Source organism: Phocoena phocoena, chromosome 11 (genome assembly GCF_963924675.1).
Source record: "Phocoena phocoena chromosome 11, mPhoPho1.1, whole genome shotgun sequence".
Taxonomy (NCBI): Eukaryota; Metazoa; Chordata; class Mammalia; order Artiodactyla; family Phocoenidae; genus Phocoena; species Phocoena phocoena.
Window position 1 is genome coordinate 63,513,562 of NC_089229.1, and position 20,325 is coordinate 63,533,886.

The 20,325-nt window shown below is 38.1% G+C and overlaps 1 protein-coding gene across 1 annotated transcript in view; it reads right to left on the reverse strand.

Annotated features, from left to right (window-relative positions):
• The window catches only part of SPATS2 (spermatogenesis associated serine rich 2), a 76,113-nt gene that overhangs the window by 36,872 nt on the left and 18,916 nt on the right, over window positions 1-20,325 (reverse strand). Inside the window, exons 2-4 of the mRNA XM_065887580.1 lie at window positions 5,016-5,095; window positions 1,299-1,407; window positions 122-171 (exon numbers count right to left, since the gene is read on the reverse strand). Coding sequence (XP_065743652.1) covers window positions 122-171; window positions 1,299-1,407; window positions 5,016-5,095 — 239 coding nt within the window. The remainder of the gene's footprint in view (window positions 1-121; window positions 172-1,298; window positions 1,408-5,015; window positions 5,096-20,325) is intronic.

A 20,325-nucleotide genomic window follows, 5' to 3' on the forward strand; every position in this document is an offset into this window, starting at 1 on the left:
GCTTTTCTTAACCAGGTAAGCTGAAGATGCATATGTAAATCTTCCAAATATTTTGGCAGAGCTTAAATTTTTTTATAATACAAATATTGATATCACACTTCTAAATTTAATTCATTCTTACCTTTTTCTTGCCTGTTACTGTCCATTCTTTGAGTACTTCACTGGCACTACCTGTAAGAGAAACCAATTACATATTTTTTCTCCTACCACATGCATGCTCAAGCAGGAATTAGTGTCCCCGAATTTTGTAACTGCTGGAAAACCTCCAAAGTTCCCAATAGGAAAAGTTAAGGTTCAAGTCTCTAAGCTAATGTAATGAGATAAGCATATCATGCTTACCTTTTAGAATACCTGCCCATTTAGATTCTCCTTCTCCATTCAATTTCCTCAGTAAGTTCTTCCAAGAAGAGACTAATGCAGCCTGACCATTTTAAAGATTCTTTTATTTATATATCTTTGACCGAATACAAAGATGACTGGTTTCAGCCCAAGTACGGTATCCTCTCTCCTCCAGAAGATTACACGCCACCTTAGCTACACTGTTTCAGAGAGAACTGTATACTACCCTAGACCCAAATACTAACATTATAAAGAAAAGAGATGAAGACGAAGAAAAACCTTACAGTATTTGGACATGTTTATTCTATACTGGTAAATTCAGAAAAATAGGAAAGGGAGACCTATTCTGATGTCGCTGTCACTGTTCCATGATGCGATAGCTTTAGGCAGTTTTCCCCAAACAAGTTATGTGGAAAGAAGTTTGTAAAACACTCCTCAACTCTATAAATCAGAAGGCTTGGCTAAGCCTACCATTTTTTGTATGGTAGATAAGGATACTCAAACCCATATATTTGAATCACTTGCCAGGGCCAGACTAAATGGTACTGGAGCCTGAAAAAGAATGTTGAGTCCCTGAATCTGCCATCTGTGGCTGAGCTACTGGACCACTACTTTGTCATTGTTTCTTAAATTCTTATTACACCCAACTCCAATCAAGTCCCTTATACCACTGGCCACCTAATTTCTTCTTAACTACCATTAGAGAACTTTCTAAAATGATGGAGTCTTCTCAGCTTGTCTCTTATTCCAGGTATTATATAGCTTATGAACGAATTACTTCTAGGGTTGAAATAGGGAGCTTTAAGAGATATCTTTAAAAATGGCATGGTATGTTATGTTATCATGGCGTCTGCTATACCATCTATGAAACACCAGATTGCCGAATGAATGTTATAGAATGCTGAAGCAACTTCTATTTGAACAAATACAAACTTATAAAAATATTGAGCTAGGATTACCTTCCATGAATGCTTGTACTGTTTTGTCCACACAATTATCAAAGTGCTGCAAAACCAGGATAATTTCATTGTTACTCTTATTGGGAACTATTGCACGTACTGCATTTATCTGGAAAAGAAGACAAGTTCATTTAATTCCAATATCAGTAGGTCAGTTGGAAAATGAGATCTCATACAGAGAATAACAGAAAGGGTACCATTTCATTTTTAACAAGATATATCACTCTTTAGTGTCAGTGTGAGTACATACAACCAACTCACTGGGAATGATTAATAGACGAGTGATAACAGTACATAAAAATTAATTTCAAAACTTAGAAAAGCAGAACATTTCTAGAAACAGATTTGTGCCAGGGGATTTCACTGGTGGCACAGTGGTTAAGACACCACGCTCCCAATGCAGGGGGCACAGGTTCGATCCCTGGTCAGGGAACTAGATCCCACATGCTTGCTGCAACTAAGAGTTCGCATGTCACAACTAAAGAGACCGCATGCCGCAACTAAGACCCAGTGCAACCTAATTAATTAATTAAAAAAGATTTGTGCCAGATTTTGTTTCAAGAAAGGGTGGTTTAATTTAGGTATCAGGTATTAATTTAACATCAACATTTCCTCATTTTTAGCAAACTACAGAGAAAGGTGGGAAGTTTAATGAACCACCAACAATAACAGATTTTTTTTTTTTTGCGGTACGCGGGCCTCTCACTGTTGTGGCCTCTCCCGTTGCGGAGCACAGGCTCCGGACGTGCAGGCTCAGCGGCCATGGCTCACGGGCCTAGCTGCTCCGCGGCATGTGGGATCCTCCCGGACCGGGGTACGAACCCGTGTCCCCTGCATAGGCAGGCGGACTCTCAACCACTGTGCCACCAGGGAAGCCCAACAATAACAGATTTTTGTATAGCATTTTTCAAAACGTTTACTTCGTATCATTTAATTGTATAATAATGCTTAAAGATAATTTAAATTATTATAAACTGTTTCAGGTATATAAAACATAATGAACACTCACTATATGACAGCCAGTTTAATAAAATAAAATATAGGCAACTGAAGTGCCCATGAAGTCTCTCCTAAACCCCATTTCCCTCCTCTCCACAGAGATCTCTACCTTGAACTTGGTGTTATTTGATACGTTTTTGTACTTTTATGATGTATGTATGTATCCACAGGTAATCCATATTACTGTTTTGCATTACATAAATATTATCATATCGTACATGTCTATATTCAATTTGCTTTTTCATGTAACAATTTTTTTAGATTTATTTTCCATGTTGATAAATGCATCTTATTCATTTATTTTAACTGCTACATAGCATTTCCATTGTATGAATATAGCCAATTTATTCATTCTCCTGTTGATGGACATTTACGTTCTTTCCAGTGTTTGGTTATTATGAAAAATGTTATAATAAATATTCCTATGCTTATGCTTACTCGCTGAATACTCAGTGCCTATGACAATGTTTAGCAAATTGTTAAAAAAAACAAAAAACAAAAGGGTCTTCTGTGAACAGTGAGAGGATGCCTCTATTGTATATAACCACTAGTAGAATTCCTGAACAGTAGGGCATCTACAATTTCATTAGAAATGCCAAATTTCCCTTTAAAACAGGGAATTCCAATTTTGTCAGTTATTCCTAAGGTATTTTAAGGTATTTTATATCTTTTGAGATTAAAAATATTTTACAATAATTGCATATTCTGTTTTCATTTTTGTATATCGATTTTATATCCAGCTATTTTGATGACTTCATTATTCCTAATAATTTGTTGCTTTCTTGGTTTTTCTATGTAGACAACAGTATTGTCTGTAAATAATGGCAGTTTTTTTTTCTTCCTTTCTAATCCTTATAATTTTCATTTCTTGTCTTACTGCACAATGTGAAATTGGTTATTTTTTCAAGAAGACCTGATTCTTTTTGGTAGAAAGTGGTAGTTAGAAACCAAGATCTAAGAGCTAGGTGTGTTTATTGCTACCAGGGGGTCATTATTTCTAGGTCCTTTCAGTGGATAGAGCTAGGAAATTTTGTTTCTTACAACGTAAGTTCATATATAATAATAAAAGTTCAAATATAGTATTAAAAGGTTTGGGTTTTTTTGTTTTTTTTGCGTGCCATGTGGCTTGCAGGATCTTAGTTCCCCGACCAGGGATCAAACCCAGGGCCTCTGCAATGAAAGCGCAGAGTCCTAACCACTGGACCGCCAGGGAATTCCCCATCTATGCATTTAAAATGATGTATGTTATTTTTCATTCTGTATTTGTAAGCACTGTATATTAGAAATGTTTTCAGGGTATCTAGTCAGCCATACTGCTTGAAAAGGAAGTCCTTTTATAGACGAAGAGAAGTAAAGTATCTTGTTTAAGTAATTAGCAGAATCTGTATTAGAACCTAAGTCTTTCTTAGTACACTTGTTTTCATATCATTCTATACTTTTTTTGTTTCAGGCTTAATTGAACAATGATAAGGTTTAAAACCACACAAATGGGAAGGTATATAATCTATAATACAAAGAGGGCAAATTTGTAATATACATTTTTGAAATGAGCAAAAAACTTAGCACTGATCACCAGAAAATGGGCTTCAGGCAAAAACAACAGATTCAATGATAAAGGTAAAATTCTGATAACTTAAAATGTGAAAGTGTTTATATTACTGAACCAATATATATCTATGACTCCATAATCAACAATATACTTTTTAAATAAGACAGAGAACACACAGAAAGCTTTTTTAAAAATGTTTTTCTCAGTATAGCTCATTAAGGGTTATATTATTAAAAACAACCTTTTCTTCCAAAGGTATATTACTTAGAAAATTTATTTCTCTTCTTGCTCTAAAGTCTCCTGGACTTAAAAATCCTCTTCAAGTGAAAGGGTAGATCTTGGGACTTCCCTGGTGGTCCAGTGGTTAAGACACCACGCTCCCAATGCAGGGGGCCCAGGTTCGATCCCTGGGCAAGGAACTAGATCCCACATGCATGCTGCAACTAAGAGTCTGCATGCCGCAACTAAGAGTCCGCAGGCGGCAACTAAAAGACCCCACATGCCGCAACAAAGATCCCATGTACTGCAACTAAGACGCGGCATGGCCAAAAATATAAATAAAAATCAAAAAATAAAAATTGGGTTGTCTTAAAAAAAAAAAAAAAGGCAAGATCCTACTCAGATTGTTCTTTAAAGAATGTTGCTAGGGCTTCCCTGGTAGCGCAGTGGTTGAGAGTCCACCTGCCGATGCAGGGGACACGGGTTCGTGCCCCGGTCTGGAAAGATCCCACATGCCGCGGAGCAGCTGGGCCCGTGAGCCACGGCCGCTGAGCCTGCACGTCCGGAGCCTGCGCGTTCGGAGCCTGTGCTCCACAACGGGAGAGGCCACAACAGTGAGAGGCCCCCGTACCACAAAAAAAAAAAAAGTTGCTAAATGAGATACACACTTAGCCATATAAATATTGTTATAATTTTAATTAATTAATTAAGATGTCTTCAAGAGAATTTAGAATAAATATATGTATATGTATACATGCAAAGCAAATTGCACGTATAGGCTCTGATTCCTCAAAACCTTCATGGTGGTTACTCTTTGATATAGAGTGGCATTCATACAGTTTTGTTCTTAAAATTTCACTTTCTTAATGAGTTTGTATAGCTATTGATTTTATTAGTACCTAAATTTTAACAAAACATTCAAGTTTCTTATCCACAGTAACTAGTCATACCTTCTCTTTCATGTTCTCAAAAACACCTCCCTGGGCCAGTACAGTATTGGACTGCAAATCAAAAATGAATCCTGATGAATCTGAAACAATGAGAAGGAAAAAATATATTCAACATGGTCCAAAGCTAACATATAATCCATCCCGTAAAATGGAAGGGCCAATACTAGCTGCTTTTCTCCCATAAACAGCTAACAAGAAGTTAGTTGTTATTTTGCAAATTCTATTATATAGATAACTGATAACTACATTTGCATTAAAATTATAAAATTAATTTTATTTTAATAGAAACTGTCACAGCTTGAGAAAAACACTAAGTACATCACCTATATTAGACTGTCCAGTAATCCTTGGTATCTTTGTTAACTATCTTATGTTAATTTAAAAGACCCTCTAAAGTAAAGTAGCTAGTAAAGTAAATAGCTCCTCAAGGTAAAGTTTAATACTAACAAATATGAAAATGTGAGAATGAGAGCTCCTGTGGCATTACTAATAACAACACATAAAAGTACTTTCCATCTTCCAGACTGCAACACACACACACCATGTTCTTAGACTATGAACTCCATGAACACATTTGTTTGTGTTCCCAATATAATACTTGATAAAGCAATGTACCTGAGTTTACATTACCAGCACAAATGGGAAAACTTAGTTCAATGTAAGTAATTACAGAAAAGAGTTTGGCTTCCCTGCACTTCTAAAGAAAAGGCTACCTATGAATTTAACCAGTTTCTTTACCCGTGACTATATGATCAACAAATTACCTCAGCTTTAACACCTGACAACTTTGTTTTAATCTAATGAGATGCGATCCTAGGACATGGTTAGAGTGCTTCTCAAATTCTGATGTGTATACTTAACATCTGGGGAAATCTCCAGTTAAAATGCAGGTTCTGACTCAGGAGTCTGGCACGTGGCCTGAGGTTTTTCCTCCCAAGCGGTATCAACACTGCAGATCCATGCACCATACTTGGGAGTAGCTTGGGGGTTAGAATTTCAACAAAGCAAGTAAAAGGGGAAATTTTGAGAAAAGGGGTTGCTGTGGTCTGAATGTTTGTGTTCTCCCCTCCAAATTTATATATGAAATCCTACAGTGATGGTATTAGTAGGTGAGGCCTTTGGAGAGTGGAGTCCTCGTGAATGGGATTAGTGCTCTTTTTTTTTAAATTTTATTTACTTATGTGGCTGCGGTGGGCTCTTCCTTGCAGAGTGCAGGCTCCAGAGTGTGAGGGCTCAGTAGTTGTGGCGCGTGGGCTTAGCTGCCCCCACGGCATGTGGGATCTTACTTCTCTGACCAGGGTTTGAACCTGTGTCCCCTGCATTGGAAAGCGGATTCTTAACCACTGGACTACCAGGGAAGTCCCAGGATAAGTGCTCCTATAAAAAAGATTCTACAGAGTTCTCTAGCCCCTGCCACCATGTGAGGACACAATGAGAAGTATGAAACCCAGAAGAAGGCACTCACCAGACCATGGTGGCACTCTAATCTCAGATTTCCAGCCTCTAGAACTGTGAGAAGTAAATTTCTGTTGTTTATAAGCTACCCAGTCTGTGGTATTTTGTTACAGCAGTCTGAACGGAATAAGATGGGGGTATAAAAAATACAGTAATATACTAGTGCGCTTTCCAAATTCTTTTACTATTATTTCAGATTTTTAAAAAATTTTTTTAACATCTTTATTGGAGTATAATTGCTTTACAATGGTGTGTTAGTTTCTGCTTTATAACAAAGTGAATCATCTATACATATACATATATCCCCATATCCCTTCCCTCTTGTGTCTCCCTCCCTCCCTCCCTATCCCACCACTCTAGGTGTTCAGAAAGCACCGAGCTGATCTCCCTATGCTATGGGGCTGCTTCCCACTAGCTATCGGTTCTACATTTGGTAGTGTATATAGGTACATGCCACTCTCTCACTTTGTCCCAGTTAATTAAAGCCTCTTTTACAGCTCAATTGTTATCCTGTGTTTTAAAATACCTCCTAGTTGCTGTGGAAGACTGATAATTATAAGTTAGAATGATAACAATATTTTGGTACTAAAAGTGGAAAAGAGGATATGAATAGAGCCAATGTCATTCAAAGAGAAACTATGTTTGCCAATTACCATTGAACTGTGAATTAAGTTAGATTTAACCTCTGTAATATTGGCAGTATCATGATTGTTCCCTGAATGAAAAATCAGGTCACATTTACACAAACTCAGTATTTAAAGTCTGAGTTTTCCAGATGACGACATAATATGGTTAACTCCCAATTATCTTTATTAATTGAAAAGAGACACAGTACAGATAAAAATCTTATATAGCCAAAACACTACTACCCAGCAACCTTCTCAGAATTGCTTTAGGTTATCCAGATGATATAACCTGACAGTTGTAAGTACAGATGACCCTTGAACAACATGGGTTTGAACCGCCTGGGGCTACTTATACGCAGATTTTTTTCAACAGTAAATACTACAGTACTACACAATCTGCGGTTGGTTGGATCCATAGATGTAGAACTGTGGACACTGAGGCCCAGTTGTAAGGATTTTCCACTGCACTTGTGGGTCAGCACCCTTAACTCCCATGTTGTTCAAGGGTCAACTGTACTCTCTCCCAAAGACACATTAATGAGCACTGAGATGATATAAAGGACATCAGTAATCTTACTAAGGAATCAAACCACCAATCTCTTTTAGGGAAAAGAGGGGATACTTAAGGTAAAATAGCATTTTGGAATCTATATTTAAATGAACTATTCGTATTTCTAATTTCTACATCATCTAACACTTTTTATTTTTTTTTCCTTTAACAACATGCTAGATGAAACCAAGTGCAAGGAAAACAAAGAGTAGTCCTGCAAACACCTTCAGTCACTGCCCCCTCAAATTAGCATAAGTCTTATTAGTGTTTATTTGGCATACCAGTTAGGATAATGATTAAAAATACATAAAGCATAAGAACCTAGGGGCAGGACAGGAATAAAGACACAGATGTAGAGAATGGACTTGAGGACATGGGGAGGGGGAAGGGTAAGCTGGGACGAAGTGAGAGTGGCATGGACATATATACGCGACCAAATGTAAAACAGATAGCTAGTGGGAAGCAGCCGCATAGCACAGGGAGATCAGCTCGGTGCTTTGTGACCACCTAGAGGGGTAGGATAGGGAGGGTGGGAGGGAGATGCCAGAGGGAGGAGATATGGGGATATATATATATATATATATATATATATGTATAGCTGATTCATTTTGTTATAAAGCAGAAACTAACACACCATTGTAAAGCAATTATACTCCAATTAAAGATGTTAAAAAAAATACATAAAGCAGCTGTTTCAGTCAGGATCCCAGCAGGAAACAAACAGCACACTTAGACTGGGAAATCTGAAGACAGTTTAATGAAGGGACTATTTTCGAAGGTGCTGGTAGGGAGTAGGGAAACCACAAGATAGAGCACAGTACTCCTTGGCTAATAATAGCGACGTATATTGCTACTGGAGGTTTTAAAGAAGGTAAGGAGGGAGCAATTACTGGAACCCAGAGAGAGCAGGCTCTTTCATCTTTGTTTCGTCTGGTGTGGAGACAGCCATAGGATAATAGTCCTTTAGTGAAAGGACACAGTAAGCCCACAGTGACCCCTCAGGGAAAGATTGGGGGAACAGATACTCCTACCTCACTCTCCTCCTTGCCTCTGGTCTCCTGTCTATGCTGCCCAATAGCCAAACTCAACCAGAAGCCCAAGGGCAAGAAACCTGTAGTCTGACCTGTAGTCTGTACAAGTCAGCCTCCCAGGGCACAAATGCCCATTTTGTATTTATATTCTAAATCATGAGTTCGCCAAAAAGGGCAGCAATAATTTAACATCTTAACTTGTCTATTCACCAGCTAATATTGCCTCTTTTTACTTAAACCAACAACTCAAGTAGATTCAAAACCCTGCTTTAATGAACTGGAGCTTAAGTGCCTCTCAACATTTAGGGAAAGTCATTTTTAATTCCCACCAACATTTAGTGATTTAACAATTCTCTTATTTTTTCGTACAAAGAAAGCCTAAGATTTACTTAATTCCATTGGTAGGAAATAAGGCAGGGTCTCATCATTTTACAACTACTCTATGATAGAAGGTCATGTATACTCTATCAGAAATAAATTTTTAAAGAAAAAAAAAAATGAAGTTAGGGCTCCCCTGGTGGCGCAGTGGTTGAGAGTCCGCCTGCCGATGCGGGGGACACGGGTTCGTGCCCTGGTCCGGGGAGATTCCACACGTCGCGGGGCGGCTGGGCCTGTGAGCCATGGCTGCTGAGCCTGCGAGTCTGGAGCCTGTGCTCCGCAACGGGAGAGGCCACAGCAGTGAGAGGCCCACGTACAGCAAAAAAAAAAAAAAAAAAAAAAAAAAAAATGAAGTTAAATACTATACTCTGGCAAGATTCATAAAGGATATGAGGAACCCTTGACACTGAGCTTTCTTATTATCATTTATCTCATTCTATCAGGAACCATCTCACAGGTTTCTTGGAATTATTTCAAATAGCACAGATCTAGGAACATTTTGGGAAAAGTATGCTATTTATAGGATCACTGACATATTTGTAAATATTGCAGGCTTTGTTATTGTTTTCACTGGCTTCAAAAATCAGGCAAAAGTTATGTCAATGAGGATAACATAGAAATATCTGACTATCACATATATCAAACCAGACTTGAGCAAGTTTTTTTTAAAATTGAGGTATAATTGACATATATGTAACTTTATATTAAATAGTTTCAGGTATATAGCATAATGATTTGATATTTGTATATATTGTGAAATGATCACCACAATAAGTCTAGTTAACATCCATCACCATACATAGTTAGAATTTTTTTCTTATGGTAGGAACTTTTAAGATACACTCTCTCAGCAACTTTCAAACAAGCAATACGGTATTATTAACTATAGTCACCATGCTGTACATTACAGTTCCAGGACTTATTTATTTTGTAACTGGAAGTTTGTACCTTTTGACCCCCTTTACCCATTTGGTCCTCCCCCCACCCCCCACCTTTGGTAACCACCAATCTGTTCTCTGTATCTATGAGCTCTTTTATTTTCAAATTTTAGATCCCACATGTATGTGAGATCATACGGTTTGTCTTTCACTGACTTATTTCACTTAGCATAATGTCCTCAAGGTCCATCCATGTTGTCACAAATGGCAAGATTTTCTTTTTTATGGCTGAATAATATTCCACTGTAATATATACACCACATTTTCTTTATCCATTCATCCATCAATAGACACTTAGGTTGTTTCCATATCTCGACTATTGTAAATCATGCCACAATGAACATGGGGGTACATGTGTCTTTTCGAGTTAATGTTTTTGCTTTCTTTGGATAAATATCCAGAAGTGGAATTGCTGGATCATATGGTAGTTCTATATTTAATATTTTGAGGAACCTCCATACTGTTTTCCATAGTGGCTGCACCAATTTACATTCCCACCAACAGTGCAGAGAGTTCCCTTTTCTCCACATCCTGGCCAACACTTGTTATTTCTTGTCTTTTTGATAATAACCATTCTAACAGGTGGGAGGTGATATCACATTATGGTTCTGATTGCATTTTCCTGATTAGTGATGTTAAGCACCTTTTCATGTACCTGTTGGCCATCTATCTGCATGTCTTCTTTGTAATTGAACACATATCTCAACAAACTTTGAAACATAGTCTAATTCTGTTTTTAATTTATAATTTAACCTGAAGACCATATTGTATTCAATGTTTCATAATTAATTTGGTTAAAATGTCTGATTATATTCGCAACTCTCAGGATGGAAGGAAGAAAGGCAGGCAGGCAGGCAGGAAGGAAGGGAAGGAGGGAGGAAAGGAACAAAGGAAGAGAGAAAACAGTATTCGTGAGGATGTGGAGAAACTGGAACTGTCATACCTTGCTGGTGGGAATGTAAGATGGTATAGCTGCTGTGGAAAGCTATATGGTGACTCCTTAAATATATAATTAAAGATAGAATTATCATATGATACAGCAATTCCACGTCTGGGTATACACACAGAAAACTGAAAGCAGCAACTTGAACAAATATTGGGTTGGCCAAAAAGTTCATTCGGCTAGTGAATACATTGTTCAATAAAATTCTTGGTGAAGATGAAAAATGTGTCTTTTAGTTTTACTTAAAACCGAACGAACCTTTTGGCCAACACAATAATTGTATACCCATGTTCATACCAGCATTATTCACAATAGCCAAAAGGTAGAAGAAACAAAATGTCCATCATCAGATGAATGGATAAAGAAAATGTGGTGTGGGGCTTCCCTGGTGGCGCAGTGGTTGAGAGTCCGCCTGCCGATGCAGGGGACACGGGTTCGTGCCCCGGTCTGGGAAGATCCAACATGCCGTGGAGCGGCTGGGCCCGTGAGCCATGGCCGCTGAGCCCGTGTGTCCGGAGCCTGTGCTCCAGAACGGGAGAGGCCACAACAGTGAGAGGCCCGCATACTGCAAAAAAAAAAAGAAAATGTGGTGTGTATATATATACACAATGGAATATCATTCAGCATTAAAAAGGAACGAAATTCTGACACATGCTACAACATGGATGAAGCTTGAAGATACTACGCTAAGTGAATTAAGCCAGTTACAAAAGGACAAATACTGTATGATTCCACTCATATGAGGTGACTGGAGAGTCCAATTAAAAGGAGGGAAAGTAGAATGGTGGTTGCTATGAGCTGGGGAGGCAGGGGGAAAGCAAGATCTTGTTGAACAGATAACGGAGTTTCAGTTTTGCAAGCTGGAAGAGTGTGGCGATGGACAGTGGTGATGGTTGCACGGCGGTGTGAAAATATGCCACTGAACCGCACACTTAAACACGGTTAAAAGAGTAAATTTTATGTCATGTAAATTTTATCACAATTTTTAAAAATTGAAGTTCTAATTATAAAGAATGTTAAGAAAAGAAAATAGCATTGTTTTCTAATGTAAAATTTTAAATGTAAGGACCCCTTACTGAGATTCCAAGTCAATCTCTGCAAAAAATACTTGGTAAGCACCTACCACGAGCCAAGCTAGGCATCGAGGATACACTGGCAAACAAGACGTCTATGGTTCCTGCTGAGTTTTATAGTCTAGTGCAAGAGACCAGTAAAAATAATCTAACAATGACAGCAACTATGCACAGCTTATTAAATTTCACAGTACTAAATACATATACTAGACGGCCACCATAACACCATTTTGAGGCAGAGATTTTTTTTTTTCGGCTGCATTGTGTCTTCGTTGCTGCACGTGGGCTTTCTCTAGTTGTGGTGAGCGGGGCTACTCTGTTGTGCTGCATGGGCTTCTCATTGCGGTAGCTTCTCTTGTTGCGGAGCACAGGCTCTAGCCAAACGGGCTTCAGGAGTTGTGGCACGTGGGCTCAGTAGTTTGGGCTTGCGGGTTCTAGAGCGCAGGCTCAGTCGTTGTGGCCCACGGGCTTAGTTGCTCCGCGGCATGTGGGATCTTCCCAGACCAGGGCTCCAACCCCTGTCTCCTGCATTGGCAGGCAGATTCTTAACCACTGAGCCACCAGGGAAGCCCAAGGGAGCCCAGGGAGACTGTTGAAAGCTTTACTATTTAGGGTCCTACCTAAAAAGATTTAGCAGAGCTAATATTATTAAGGCGCAGTAAGGCTCTTTGAAAGTACTAAAGTGAATTCAATCTGATTATCAATGAGAAGATTGTTTCCTTCATGGAAAAGTTTGTTCCCCCAAATTCCAGGCTGCTTACAGTAAAGAGAAGCATAGAGGGGGCTCAACCCAGACATGGAGTAAGTCTAAGGATTCTTACAGGGGCTAATGCATTTGTGTCTTTGAATTTAACAACTAAAAACACATGGTTTTAGATTGTTTATGTATTTTTTTTCATTGACATGATGGCAAATTATTATATTATCAAATCTGACAAGTGAGGAGAAAGGTGGAAATATAATCCCTTCCAGAATACCTTCTCTTCACTTTACAATGATGAGAAAAGTCAGTCATGTTACTATTCTTTACCCAGACTCATACAGTAAGAAACCTACTGCAGAATCAAGGACAGAGTCGAAGTTTTATGCTACACACAAAGTGCCATAACTCAACAAATACACTAGTTCTCAAGTTGCCATTATTTTAACAAAAAGGTGGTATATCACCTTTCTTCTAAGGATCTCAGATTTTTGTTATTACTCACTGATGTTCCTCCTACATACATGAAACAAGTTGGATTACAAAATTATTCACATTTCACCATGGCCAAAGACAGGCCATACAGTTAAGAGCCAATTAAGTGCAGGTAAGCCCAGAGATGAAGAACCCTAGACATACAGATAACCTAACAAGTGTGATGATCACTTGTCATATTTTCCCAAACTGTATCAACTTCCTTTTAAAAATTAAAAAGCAAACTCAAAAGCAGAGGCTAAGTGCCAGAAGTGGTATCTCATGAACAATTAAACAATCTGAAGTTCTCCTTTAGACTGAACACAGCCAGTACTCAACCACCTGAAAGAAGATAACTAGTCTCTTGCAATTGCTTTTTTTGAAAAATTCGCCAATTTTGAGAATAATCCACGTATAAATCACCCTTAAAATTACAAGTGGAGTTCAGTTTCTTCATGGGCACTAATGGCAAACATAGGGACAGGGGTTAAAGTTATTGTCACAGGCACTACTAGCTAAAGCCTAGAGTGTATTCACAACTTCAAACTGAAGATGCCACCAACTTCAGTTTCCTAGGTGGTAATTCTCTCTTCTGTCAATTTACCTTCTAAGCTTAGAAGAATTATGACTGTTTTGGTAAGAAATAAGATACTTATTTAAAAAGGGGGGATATGTGTAAATAAAGGGGATTCAGGCTTAAAAGGGAAGCAAATCAGAGATGAGAAATTTAGAAAGGCAACTATGTCAAAATGCCATTTTGTAAGATTTCTAGTTTGCCTTAAGTAATTCTACTATAGTATACTATTGTAGCTTTCTGAAATGCTAGCACTTTTATATGTTTAGTTGTTAAAAAGTTATTTAAGAAAGCTCCATCCTAGTTGCCAATCCTCTTAGTAGGTTGTAAGGAGTCTCATCGATTGGTCTTCCTAGCCATTTCGGATGACTAATGTGGCTTCAGTGTCCAGAAAAATCCACACTTCAACTACCAATCAATCTGCTAAGTGGGTCTTCAATGAAAGAAAGCAGCCTTTTATCTTCCTGTTGCTTCTGCTTTCACTTGTCATCTAGTGTTTTTTCTTTTTCTGGCCGCACTGTGCAGCTTGTGGGATCTTAGTTCCCCAACCAGGGACTGAATCTGTGCCCTCGACAATGAAAGTGTGGAGTCCTAACCACTGGACCACCAGGGAATTCCCTTGCCATTTAGTCTTAAGAGCTGATTAAATTTTTTCTTTACTTTGCTCCTTTGAGTGCTTCTTCAGCTACATTCTGAAGTACGTTGTGCCTCTTTTTATAGACAAAGCGCTTACACTGGGAAACTTCCTAACATCTAGAATAAGTTCTGAGTTTTCAAGGCAGAGCTTGATGGGAAGTCACGGGTTTTATTATGCAAGCAATTAAATCCTACTTTACTCTCACCAATAGATTTTCCCAGGTTTCACGCAGATGCAACAGAATAAGCTTCTATTTTTTAAGTTCCAAAAGTTCCTGAGTGTCTCATTATTTAAAAGGTTCGCTGGTTGAATGGTAGATAGGAAATTCAGGCCACGTTTCAAAACTTTCTTAGTAACGTATTCTAGAGAATAGCCAGGAGACAATGATATTGATTTTAATGCCAAACGTCTTCTGTCTCAATGCCATCTCTCATTAGTCTGAAATTAGTTCTCCCACATGTGAAATAAAATGCATAATTAAAAAAATTATTTCCTACTCCATACTGTCCTTCAAATTCTCAGAATTCTGGCAGCTGTTTCAAAAAAGAAACTCAATTTCACAAGTCAAGAAAATTTAAAGCCTTAAAAACTGTGATTTTTTTTTTTAAAATAAAGAACTCAAATCTTTAATTACTAAGATCAGTACATGTTATTTGCTGATTCTAGATTATCTCCGAGTTAATGCTTTATATGCAAAACTTCGTATGTAGTTCCAGGGATGACATGAATTCAAATAGTTACTTAGAAAGTTATGAAGCCACAGGATGATTACTTTGATATCTGTTTACAGCCAACTTTCAAGGCTTTTTTTAAGGAATGCGGCACTAAAATAGAATAAAAAGTAAAATATCTAGGTAAGACCTTCTTTATTTCCAAGCAGTGAGAAGGACTGGCTGAGTTTTACCTTTCTGCTTGTTAATCTCTCCCAGCCTTTCGTGAAAGGAAGAAATAAATTGTGATGTGGCTAAAAGATGAACAGCCAGTAAAAATGGGGATGGCGGGGGGGAGAATCAAGGAAACTAGATAATCTAAAAAGCAGAAAGTCAGTCTGCGCATAAATCAAGTCTTCTAATATGCCTCTGTGTGAGCTGAGTCTGAAGAAAAACATACTTTCCACTGCTAAGGGCCTATATGCAGTCTCTTACAAGTCAAACCCTCTTTTTAGGTTTCACTAATATTTCTCTGTTTAATGGATCTTCTATTTTATGGGATCATTACTCTTGGATGTCCTTACAATATATACCATAGTTCTGGGCTAATTTCGTGCACTGGGTGAGTTGAATGCATAGGTTTTTATTTTTGCTTTTTAAATTCTTTCCTATTCCTCATGGTCTTTCAGATTCTCAAGAATTCTGCCAGCTAATCCAGGAAGGAAACTCAATTCCATAAGTCAAAAAAATTAAAACACTTATGAACTGTGATATTTAAAAGTAAAACAAACCTTCAAATACTAAATCAGTGCACACTAGCTGGGAGAATTCCTGAGAATCTGAAGGAGAGTAAGGAGGAGCGATTTTTTTTTTTAACTGCATTTCATTTCATATGTGGTAGAATATCTCTCAGTTTAGATCTGAGAGATATTCTGTTTGTCATTATAAAAGACTTTGCTTTGCATGTTCCTTCTAGCACTGTAAATCAGTGACTGTCTTCCCTCTCTACCCCATCTCATCCCCCTTGCTTCAAAGTACAGAAATGAACAAGGCAATCCTAATTGCATGCTTCTGTCTCCAACAAAACAATGACTTTTCTCATAATACACAGCACCGCAAAATCTGTCACTCTTCATTCATTAACCTTCATGCAAATAAGAATTAAATCTGTCAGCATTTCTTTCTTAAACTGACTTATATGGATCAATAATCTACTTTGATTATAAATATTTCTATTTCTAAATAGTTGTTACAATTATCGCAGAGTGGACACTAGCTTTTAAGCATTATACTTGTGAATGTAAGAAACATGCTACCTAAATAGCACACTTGTTTAAACCCATTCTGCCTTAATGAAATGTCTTTAAAAAAATTTTATTGTGAAATATATGGAATTATTATATATGAAATTACAATTATAGAATGGAATACTTTATGTGTATGTGCATTTACAGTGCATACACACATAAAAGTATTACAGCTTGATCAGTTACCACAAAAGAAACACCCAAATACTACTACCTCAGTTAAGAAATAAAACGCTAGTACCCCAGAAGTCCTCCTTATGACCCCCTTCATCATTATCTCCTCCCATCTGCCAAAGGTAACCACGCTCCAAACTTCTTTTCTTTATAGTTGACACCCCCTAGGCACATTTGACTAAATATTAGGGTATAGTTTTACTTTTAAAAGGAATAATTCCGTACATATTTTATTTTTGGTGCATGACTTGTTTTGCTCAACACTGTAAGATCATGCGTGCTCTTCCAAGTAAATGTAGTTTGTTCATTTTCTTTGTTAAAAGTATTGCATTGTATGAGTATGCCATGGTCTGTTTATCTATCCTGCTAGTGATGGACAAGTGGGTCGCTTCCAGTTTTGGGACAATACAATCAACACTGTTTTGAATATTCTTGTACAAGTCTCTTGGTGCACCTGGAAATGCATTTCTCTTGAGTATACCCAGGAACAGAAGTTAAGCCATAGGGTATGCATATCTTCAGTTTTAATACATAATATCAAAAAGTTTTTCAAAGTAGCTGCACAAATTTAATCTTCCACTAGCAGTTTTTAAAAACTTCTACTGCTCCACATACTCACACTCTTGGCACTGTTATTCTTTTTAATTTTAGCCTTACTAGTGCAAGAGTAGTAGTATCTCACTACTACTGGTTTCAATTTGCATTTCATTCATTTCTAAAGAGACTCGGTGCCTTTATATATGTTATTAGCCATTTTAATGCTTTCTTTCCTGACATGCCTACTTTTGCCCAGTTTTTGGAGGGAGAATTGTCTTTTTCTTATTGATCTGTAGTAGTTTTCTATCATTTAAACATGATGCAAATTTCTTCTCTGTGACTTGCCTTTTTACTTTTTTTTTTTTTTGCGGTACGCGGGCCTCTCACTGTTGTGGCCTCTCGGAGCACAGGCTCCAGACACGCAGGCTCAGCGGCCATGGCTCACGGGCCCAGCCGCTCCGCCGGCGTGTGGGATCTTCCCGGACCGGGGCACGAACCCGCATCCCCTGCATTGGCAGGCGGACTCTCAACCACAGCGCCACCAGGGAAGCCCTGCCTTTTTACTCTCTTGACTGTGCCTTTTGATAAATAGAAGTTTTAAATTTTAATGTAATAATACATTGACATTAATTATTTTCTCTTTTGGTTAGTGATTTTTATATCTATTTAAAAAGTCCTTCCCTGAGATGATGTCAAAAACTTGCTTTGAGGGACTTCCCTGGTGGCACAGTGGTTAAGAATCCGCCTGCCAATGCAGGGGACACAGGTTCAGTCCCTGGTCTGGGAAGATCCCACATGCCTCAGAGCAACTAAGCCCATGTGTCACAGCTACTGAGCCGGCACTCTAGGGCCCGTGTGCCACAACTACTGAGCTCGCGTGCTGCAACTACTGAAGCCCGCGCTCTGCAACAAGAGAAGCCACCGCAATGAGAAGCCCACGCACCACAACAAAGAGTAGCCCCCACTCACCGCAACTAGAGAAAGTGTGCATGCAGCAATGAAGACCCAACACAGCCAAAAAAAAAAAAAAAAAAAAACTTGCTTGGAAATAATTCACTGGGGGTGGACACGTGTTGTTAATTACGGACCTGAGTTATGGGTTTATGGGAGTTCATTGTACTATTCTACCTTTTATACAAAAAATTTTTAATTTCTATAATAAAAATTTTAAAATGTCATTAAAAACTCCTGGAATAAGTGATTATAGCAAGGTCGCAGGAAACAAGGTTAATATATAACTGCAATGAACAAGTGAAATTTGAAATTAAAAATACAATACAATTTACATTAGCATACCAAAAAAAGATTTAGGTATAAATCTAACAAAGTATGTGTAAGATATATACGAGGAAAACTACACACTACAAACCTCTGAGGAAAGAAATGAAAGAACTAAATAAATGGAGAGATATTCTACGTTCATGGATAGGAAGATTCAATATTGTCAAGATTTCAATTCTTCCCAATTTGGTCTAGGTCTACAAATTAAATGCAAACCCAATCAAAATCCCAGTAATTTATCTTGTGAATATCGACAAACTGATTCTAAAGTTTCTGTGGAGAAGCAAAAGACACAGAATAGCCAACACAATAATATGAAAGAGAACAATGCTCAAAAACTGATACTAAACAACTCCAAGACACACTATAAAGTTACAGCAATCAAGAATGTAGTACTGGTGAAAAAAATAGACAAAATGATCAATGGAACAGAATAGAGACTCCAGAAATACACCCATATATATGAATTATAATCAACTGATCTTTGACAAAGGAACAAAGGCATACAATGGACCAAAGACAGTCTTTTCAACAAATGGTGCTGGAACCACTAGACATCCACATGCCAAAAAATGAATCTAGACACAGACCTTATACCCTTCACAAAACTTAACTTAGAATGGATCACAGACCCAACTGCAATGCAAAACTGTAAAACTTCTAGACAATAACTTAGGAGAAAATTTAGATGACCTTGGGTTTGGCAATGACTTTTTAAATATAACACCAAAGGTACAATCCATGAAAGAAGAATTGATAAGCTGGACTCCATTAAAATGAAAAACTGCTCTGCAAAAGACACTGTCAAGAGAATGAAAGACAAGCCACAGCCTGGGAGAAAATATTTGCAAAAGACTCAAAATTACAAAGAACTCTTAAAACTCAACAATAAGAAACAACACAATTAAAAAATGGGCCGGGCTTCCCTGGTGGCGCAGTGGTTGAGAGTCTGCCTGCCAATGCAGGGGACACGGGTTCAAGCCCTGGTCTGGGAAGATCCCACGTGCCACGGAGCAGCTGGGCCCGTGAGCTACAAATACTGAGCTCTGCGCGTCTGGAGCCTGTGCTCCGCAGCAAGAGAGGCCGCGACAGTGAGAGGCCCGCGCACCGCGATGAAGAGTGGCCCCCGCTTGCCACAACTAGAGAAAGCCCTCGCACAGAAACGAAGACCCAACACAGCCAAAAATAAATAAATGAATAAATAAATTTAAAAAAAAAAAAAAAAAAAAAAAGGGCCAATGACCTTAATAAACACCTCACCGAAGGAGATATATAGATGGCAAATCAGCATATGAAAAGATGTGCCACATCATGTCATTAGGGAAATGCAAATTAAAATCAGAACCACTACACACCTCTTAGACTAGCCAAAAATCCAGAATACTGACAACACCAGAGCTGGCAAGGATGTGGAGCAACAGGAACCCTCATTCATCACTGGTGGGAATGCAAAATGGTACAGTCACCTTTGGAAGACAATTTGGCACTTTGTTACAAAACTAAGGATCCTCTCACCCTATGATTCCACAATTGCACTCCTTAGTATTTACCCAAAGAAGCTGAAAACTTATTCCCACAGAAAAACCTGCACGTGGAAGCAACCAAGATGTATTTCAGTAGGTAAATGGATAAACTGTGATACATTCAGGCAATGGAATATTAGCCAATGCTAAAAAGGAATGAGCTAATGAGCCATGAAAAGACACAGAGGAATCTTAAACACATATTACTAAGTGAAAGAAGGCAATCTGAAAAGGTTACATACTGTATGATTCCAGTTATATGACACTGTGGATAAGGCAAAACTATGGAGACAGTAAAAAGATAAGTGGTTGCCAGAGGTGAGGGGAATGAAAGATGAATAAGCAGAACACAGAAGATTTTTAGGACAGTTAAACTACTCTGAATGATACAATAATAGTAGATACATGTGATTGTACATTTGTCCAAACCCAAAGAATGTGCAACACCAAGAGTGAATA